Source organism: Adiantum capillus-veneris, chromosome 8 (assembly GCF_014529385.1).
Source record: "Adiantum capillus-veneris isolate H3 chromosome 8, ASM1452938v2, whole genome shotgun sequence".
Lineage (NCBI taxonomy): Eukaryota > Viridiplantae > Streptophyta > Polypodiopsida > Polypodiales > Pteridaceae > Adiantum > Adiantum capillus-veneris.
In genome coordinates, this window is record NC_140938.1 from 11,541,309 (window position 1) to 11,549,677 (window position 8,369).

The window sequence follows — 8,369 nt, forward strand, 5'->3', positions numbered from 1 at the left end:
TATATTTTGTTATGTCTGTCTTTGCATTGCATGCAATGCAGATTCAATTGGCCCCGACAATCATTTAGCCATGTAATGTCCTCATGTAATGTCTTCGCACGACGTTCTTTTTGCAATGTCCTCATTAGCAACATGAAATTACACATGCTTCAATTTGTATGCAACGTATTATGTTCTTGTGCGCTAAGCAAAAAGCATTGCTTTGTATTTGCAATTCACAATTTGCAAGTGTGCTTTTTTCGCGTAATAGTCTATCTCGTAACCATCTATTTCCCAAGGTATTTCTCGTACTCGCTATCTTTTCATTGATATTAAAGTGAAGAAAGAAATTGTTTGAGGTTTGTATGAGTGACTGTTGTTTTGATCATTTTTCAAACTTTACCTCTGCTCTCTACTCTAGCAGCCTGAAATATGACTAGGAAATCACATTACAACTGTGCAAATTTTATTCTTCCAGTCCACCCCTTAAGTGGTGCTTCCACTTTCTCCATTGTTCCATCCATCTCCACAAAAGTCACTGATGCTGAGACACTGTCAACACTGAAACAAACTGAGACGAAAACCACCGATGCATGGCATTGGGACATGACAATCTCCTGACTCTTGTTTGAGCAGAAATTGATGACAAATACCTGAGCTAAGTGCAGCTCATGGTAGCAAATTGCACGTTCAATGTGTTCAGTTATGACCTTCTTACTTCCACTTGCTACAAGCTCAAATCCAAACTTTGAGTTATCACTGTCCCAAACAAGGGTGTCCAGGCGCAGATGTTTACTCCGCTTCCCATGCACAGCAATTTGCTTGACTTCTGGCAGGACACAAGCTCCAATAGAAGGATATGCTTGTCTTAAAATGGCCTTTACACGGCACATGAACAGAAAATGATGTGCATATTCTGATGGCTCACCACAAGCATTCAGACACTCAGGCCTGCACATTGTTTCACCATCAAGAGTTGTAATAGCCTGCAAGATAACCCACATTCTATCCTACAAACGAGTATTAGGAGGTGGATCCACCTCCCCATTCACGGTTGAACAGTTGTGGAGTATAGGAGTGGTGAAGAGATGCTCAGAGAATATTGTCCACTCTCTGTCACAGGGCCTCCAAGACACCCTGGCCAATGAAGTCACGCAAGTTAACGACCGTCTCCTCTTCACATAGATCTTCCTCTAATTCTAGCAGCTTCACCATCAAAGGATAAAATTCATCCTTGTCTGCATGCCTTCTGACAAATCGAATAATCCGGCCATAGGTGTCCAACCCAAACACATACATCCACAAACGGTAAGACTCAGCCCGACTAATCCATGCCTTCAAAGTCCACAATTCCTCTTGGACAAGATATGCCAAACAAGTTCCAGTCAAGCCCTTGTGACCACATGTCCACTGCATGATTGAGGACACGATTGCATCCATCTCAATGTGGACACCTGGTCTATCAGCAGCTGCCTGTCTAAGTAATGACAGTATATCCTCTAGGCTGAACTTTGCTGAATTGATCACATGATCATGAGGAAAAGGTGAGAGCCTGCTTGGAGTAGATCCACTGTCATAATCACGACCACTTCGCACTGCATCACGCACACGCTTGTTGCACAGAGATTCAATGAGATCGCGCAGACACTCTGTACCAACCAGGAGAAAACCAAATACATTGAACAATTGGGTATTGCCCTTCAAACCCCTGATTAGATGGAAGAGGGCCTCAATGCAGGCAGAAGGCAAATAAAGCAGAGAATCTGCTTCATCAATTATGATTGTCATAGGGGTTAGCAGCGTGCTCTTCAAGAAGAGTGAGCTGAACTGCACATCACTGCACTCTTCGCCTCGATCCCTGACCTTGAAGAGCTCCGGGCATACCAGGTTCAGGCTGTCCCACAAACGGCCCAAAGCCTCTGTGCGTCCCAGCTTTCATCAGCAGCACCCACACCAAAAGGTAAATACACTGATTGCTGGCCTGACTCTTTCCATAACCTTCGCATGGCAGCCACTCCAAAGGTGCTTTTTCCACTTTGACGTGAACCCAAGAGTAAACAATATTTGCCCTGCCTGAGATCCCCCATGAGAGCATCTATAACCGAGGGAACATAGTAATTGAGGCTGGGATCCACTGAGGGGCCAGCCGCAAACTGCCGTGCTCCTCTTGGGGCCGGCTGAGCCATCACCAACGACCTGACTCTGTATTTCCGCCCTGCAAGAAGAGAAGACTTTCGCCTGAGTACGACAGGCTCCTCCTCCGTCATCATCTCCATCAAAAGCGTATCCACCTCAGCAGACGGTACCTCCGAGCACATGTACATGAAGGCTTCCTCCACTAACGTTCCCGATTCAAACCTCCATTGACGCCCCAGGCTCTCCACGCTCAACACCTGTATCTCCTCACCTGCACGCTTTGTCGCCATGTTCGAGCAAGTTTTTGACCTACACAAAGAGGGCTTTCTGCGTAATAAGGGTTACAAAACGGCAAGGGGAATTTATAAGAAGGGAGTTATGGAATCAAATGCTTATGAAAAGTTGAGAGAGGCATCTGAAAGATCGATCAGCACGCAGAACCCAAAATGCGATGAGATCATGGACTCCTGAAAAAGCGATTCAGGCAACCCTCTGTGAAAGAGAAGAAGTGAGGAGCTCACCTGTGGTCTATTTGATGGTGCCTGTAAGAAGAGGGGGACCGCATGCCAAAGTAAAGCTGACAGATGGTCTTGCTTATCGGCCGATCATGCTAACCTTGCCTAAAGCAAACAGAAATCAAAGAAAACACACTCTCTCTCTCTCTCTCTCTCTCTCTCTCTCTCTCACATAGCTTCTTTCCGTATTGGAAACCAAGATCGTGCTCTCTCTCTCTCTCTCTCTCGCTCTCTCACACATAGCTTCTTTCCGTATTGGAAACCAAGATCGTGCAATTCAAAGCCATGAGGCTTGATGTGTGTGTACTTCCCTCACACCGATGGAGAGAAACACGTGTCTTGGGGCCTTGAATGATCCATGTCATTTAGTCCTGAGGCTTGCCATGCCGCTCACACACACGCCGTGCACGAAAATCGCAAATGTAACAAACAACTCAAACAACGCATCGAGGTCATGTCACCAACGTTGTGTCTCCTCGTGCTCGTGGACTTTCCTCGTGCCGCGTTGTAGATAAATTTGAGTTTTAGAGAATGAACTCTAATTTTGTACCCGAGGAAAGTGAACCGTATTTTTGAACCCAAAGTGGAATGTACCTCTATTTTGAGCGCTTGCTTTTAATCTATTTAAATATATGCACAAGGAACGTGCTCATTCGTGCATGGGGGGATGATTGTATCCATTACTTGTGATATTGAATATATGTGTGTGTGTGTGTGTGTGTTCTGCGAAACAGTCTTTTAATCTCTCTCTGCTGCAACAATGGTATCAGAGCAAGGCTACGACAAAAAGAAAGAGGACACGAGAACACATGAAAGAGGACACGAGAACACAACATCTCTTTTTTTTCTTTTTTTATAAATCAAATATTTCTACTCTTTTCAAAACAAAAAAAAGAGGACACAAGAACACAACATAGGCACACATGGAGCAGAGCGCCCCGACCGCCGTCACTGTACCATACATGAGACACCTTGGCGGGCGAGCAAGGCATAGTCCTTTGTATCTCTCAGCACCAAGGCACCGTTGGCTTGCCCTTGGCACCGCTGGCTTGCCCTTGGCACCGCGCACATAGGAATATCCCCTTAACCCTTGCAAGAAGGAAGGTTTTGAATCCACCATCTCAAGGTAGAGAGGCAAGTGAGAAGAAGCAAGTGCTACACCTCCAACCAAGCGTCGAGGGAACCATTTGGGCATCGAAAACAAAACAGCCATCTATTGCCACGTGGTTTGCAAAAACGTCGTCTTTCAAAATTTAAAAACTAAAGCTTTTATAAATTTAAAATTTGTTGACATGATACAAAATTCTGATTTGAAGCCTTGTTAGGTAAACCTTGAATTTAAAGGCCAGATGACAAGGTTGGAGTCTCAAACGGACGGTGTTCAACAAAAAATATTTTTCCAAATTGAAAGATAGCACTTGAATATAGCCCTTATTTTATATAATAATCTTGTAAAGGTGTAGTAGAAATCTCTATAGTTTTTAAGAATTTTGACCAGTAAGTTAACATCCATAGTTGTCATATGGTACGCATACGATACGGTATGATATGGCATATTAGACTTTTAGCCGGTAATTTTACACGCCTAGTTGTCATATGGGTACACACAACGTATGGTATGGTACAACATATTTACCATTTTTTATCATTCCTATTGTACAATATGGTAAAAATTTGGTGTGTTTTTAAAAATACTTCAAAAATACGATAGCGCAATTGGTAAGGTGGAGTGTTGTCAAACCCCAGGTTATGGGTTCACTCCCCTGCTGCGTCCCGGGGGATATGATACCAATAAGGTGGATCTCTCCAAATATATATATATATATATATATATATATATATATGACTTACTAGTACATACATATACTAGTAACTGTATACTATATGGTATATAATATATGGCATGTATGATATGATATATATATCCTATATAGTATATATCATTAGTGGTAGAAAAAGGCATTCGCTGGAGCTTCTCAGGTGGCAGCTTCTGAGCATCATAGCTGGCAGCCTCTCATGTAGATCTCTCTCTCTCTCTCTCTCTCTCTCTCTCTCTCTCTCTCTCACACACACACACACACACACACACACTTTTTCTCCCCGAGAACCTCTTCCTCATCCATGGGCCTATATTGGCTCTAAACTTCTTCTCCATGAAGATCTCTTTGGCCTTCTTAATTAAATCTTTCTTGGATACCTTAAAAGTGAGAATACATAAGCAAGAGTGCATATAGTAGAGAAGGAAGTAGAAAAAGAAGTTGTCGGCATTTGATTGGAAGCTCCTTCTCTCCTACAAGTATGTACATGTCTCTCTCTATCAAATTAATTAAGATAGATTAACTTTTAATTAACCTAATATGAAATTGATTCCTTGATTAATATAAACTCTCTATTTCTTTCTTTCTCTCTCTCTCTCTCTCTCTCTCTCTCTCTCTCACACACACACACACACACACACACACACACACACATTCTATGTGTGTGTGAAACCACGCATGTTTTCTCTATGAAATAGGTGGTAGAAATAAACAATTGAGCATGTGTTTTATGTGTATGCTAAGAAGAAGAAGAAGATATAAGCTTACATGATTTTGTTCCATTGTTGATACAAAAAGTTGTGGTATGCTTTGCATAGAAGAAATCTGATGCTAGTAGAAATGATAGGCTTCTTGTAGAGATGGTAGTAGAAAGCTGAGTGTGAAAGGTTTTTTTTTCATTAGGGCCAAAAACGTTAATTTTTGGGCCCTTTGCTAATATATCAATTAAGAAATCGACCAATAATATTTAGACACATGTACAAGAATATGACATTGTTGTCTCCTCTAACTTGGAGGTTTTTGGGTCGCGTTTCGGGAAAACTCTCTAAAACGTCTATCAATTTAGTTGAATAACAATTAAAAGATTTTTAAGTAGTCATTCCCAAGTTTGATGGCCCAGAATACAAGAGGAATTTTTTTTGTTTCGCCTTTTCAAATTCTCTCTCATTTTCTGTAACACAAAAAACTATAAGCATTTATAGCTTCTGTTGGCGTTTTAACTAGTTTTCACTTGAACCCATACTTCTGTTTACTTTTCTCCTAGTTTTCATTCAAGCAGGTGCTTTCTATGTTAATTTCAAGCTTCAATGGCTTCTTCTTGCCACCCTTCTAATACAATCACCTCCTATGTTCTTCATAATTGTAAAGACTCTAAGGTTTGGAAGCCTTTGACTTTTCATGTGCATGATTGGATCATTATGCTTCCATCATGCAAGGGTGAACACAGAGTGAAAAGAACTAAACAAGGAGATTTGAAAAATCATTGGAAAGGTCACATTGTTGCATTCAAGGTGACAGAACGTGGCTTGCAAGCAAAAGTACAACATGTGTACACAACCAAGGACATGGTTTTGGACAATGCTCAATATGCGCTTCTACATTCTTATTGTAAGTGCTCAACATGCATCCTTCTTTCTTACAATATGTTCTAAATGTGCATTTTCTATCATGAAAAAATATTTGATTAATTTGTAAATATAATTGACTTGCAGATGTTTTTCCATCAACAACTATGGAATGGCAACTTGTGGAGAGCTTGAGTGAACATTTCAAGCCATTCATAAAGGATTATCACACCTACTTCAGTAGGATTGACCTAAAAAGTGGCTATCATCAAATAAGGATAGTTGATCAAGACATTGTAAAGACCGCATTTCACACTACGTTTGGTCTTTACAAATACATTGTCGTGCCTTTTGGCTTGACCAATGCACTAGCCACATTCAACTGCTTGATGGAGAAGCTATTCAGGCCTCACCGAACCTTTACTGGAGTGTTCTTTGATGATATCATCATCTACTCTAATTCATTAGATGAACACAACCGACACCTCCAGGTAATATTTCAAGTTCTAAGAGATAGTAAACTTTATGTTAATCGAATGAAAAGTGATTTTTCTTACAAGAGATTCAGTATTTAGGTCACATTATCTCTCAAGATGGCATCCAAATGGATCCATCAAAGTTAGAGGTAATAAAAGGATGGCCTAAACCGAGGAATCTTCATGAGTTAAGAAGCTTTATAGGTATGTGCGCATACTATAGACGCTTCATAGAAAAGTTCTCACTAATAGCAAGGCCATTACATGACCTAACAAAGAAAAACGTTAGGTACACATGGTCTGCCAAGGAGAGCAATGCTTTTGAAAAGCTTATCTCTCAACCTATGCTTACACTACCGGATCTCTCAAAACCATTTGACGTCCAATGTGATGCTTGTTGTGATTGCCTTAGAGCTGTTTTGCTTCAAGAAGGGCACTCCATAGGCTATGAAATTCGAAGGCTCAACCCTGTTGAGCAAGCTCTAGGCATATATGAAAAGGAACTCCTTGCAGTTCTACATGCCTTAGACTCATGGAAGCACTATTTATTGGGGACTCCTTTCATTCTACGAAACGGATCACCAAAGTCTTAAGTACTTCATGACGCAGACCAAGCTCTCCAACAAACAAATGAGGTGGGCAAATTTTCTTTCGCAATTTCATTTTCATATTTCTCACATTGTTGGCAAGCATAATCAAGTAGCTGATGCACTCTCAAGACGGCAGAGAGTGAATGCGGTTTTTATAGCAACTCACAATGATCTATCTTCTATGATAGATGAGTATGCTATTGATCCCAATTTTAGAGATGTGATTTCAGCCCTTGCACTAGGGAAGAAAGAGGAACCATTTACTTTACAAGATGGTTATCTTCTCTATGGCAATAGACTATGCGTTACTAGCTCACTACGTGAGAAAGTAATGTATGAATCTTATGCTCCTCCTTATGCAGGACATAGAGGGATTCAGTCTACCCTAAAGGGCATTGAAACATATTTCTATTGGCCTACCATGAAAGCAAACATACAAGAGTATGTTTCTAAATGTGTGGTATGCCAAAAGACGAAGTTTGATAGAGGGAAGCAACTTGGCTTGCTTCAACCTTTGCCAATCCCTAATTCACCATGGGAGTGAAGGAGTACGAGCGGAAGTGCGACACGAGAGAGAGTGCGAGAAGAAGAGCACGACGATATGGTGAACTCGCTCTACTGTAATGTGTAGAGCATAGTGAGTTCTTATTAGGTTTTAACAAAACAATATGTGTACATACCTGGCGGCCCGCCCACTTACCTGGGCGACCACATTGGGCTTTATACCCCAACAACCTCCCACTTAAAGTCCAATGTGGTACTTTAAGTGTGAGAGAAGCTACTATACAAGCTAATATACAAGAGATGTAGAGAAGTGATGTACTACCCTACACCTAACTGCTTGCGAAAATGCGCAAAGCTCTCTGAGGGAAGTCCTTTTGTAAGTAGATCAGCAGGATTTTCTGTGGTGTGAACTTTGACAAGATGAAGTTGCTTATCCTCGAGCATTTCCCTGATGAAATGATACTTCACATCCACATGCTTTGTCTTTGAGTGATAAACTTGATTGCGAGCCAATTGTATAGCACTTTGACTATCACAATATAACACAGGCATCTCTTCTTTGATTCCCAAATCTGTTACTAGTCAATTAAGCCAAATTGATTCTTTGCATGCCTCTAATGCTGCAACATATTCAGCCTCTGTAGTAGACTGAGTAACACAATCTTGTAATCTAGAACGCCATGATACTACTCCACCAGCCAATGTAAAGACATACCCTGACGTAGACCTTCGGTTGTCTAAGTCACCTGCATAATCTGAGTCTATAAAACCCTCTACACTTAGCTCC

General features: G+C 41.2%; 2 protein-coding genes across 2 annotated transcripts; both read right to left on the reverse strand.

Annotated features, from left to right (window-relative positions):
- Positions 1–428: 428 nt before the first annotated feature.
- On the reverse strand, positions 429–983 carry LOC147451670 (uncharacterized). The gene has a single exon (XM_086518795.1). The coding sequence runs from the start codon at positions 981–983 to the stop codon at positions 429–431; it is 555 nt and encodes a 184-aa protein (XP_086374921.1).
- Positions 984–1,094: 111 nt separating this feature from the next.
- On the reverse strand, positions 1,095–2,830 carry LOC147451671 (uncharacterized). Its single transcript, XM_086518796.1, has 3 exons — positions 2,637–2,830; positions 1,978–2,424; positions 1,095–1,873 (listed from the first exon to the last, which is right to left on the reverse strand). Exons 1-3 carry the CDS (start codon positions 2,678–2,680, stop codon positions 1,096–1,098), a joined length of 1,269 nt encoding a protein of 422 aa, XP_086374922.1. The 5' UTR covers positions 2,681–2,830; the 3' UTR covers position 1,095.
- Between the last annotated feature and the right edge of the window lie 5,539 nt (positions 2,831–8,369).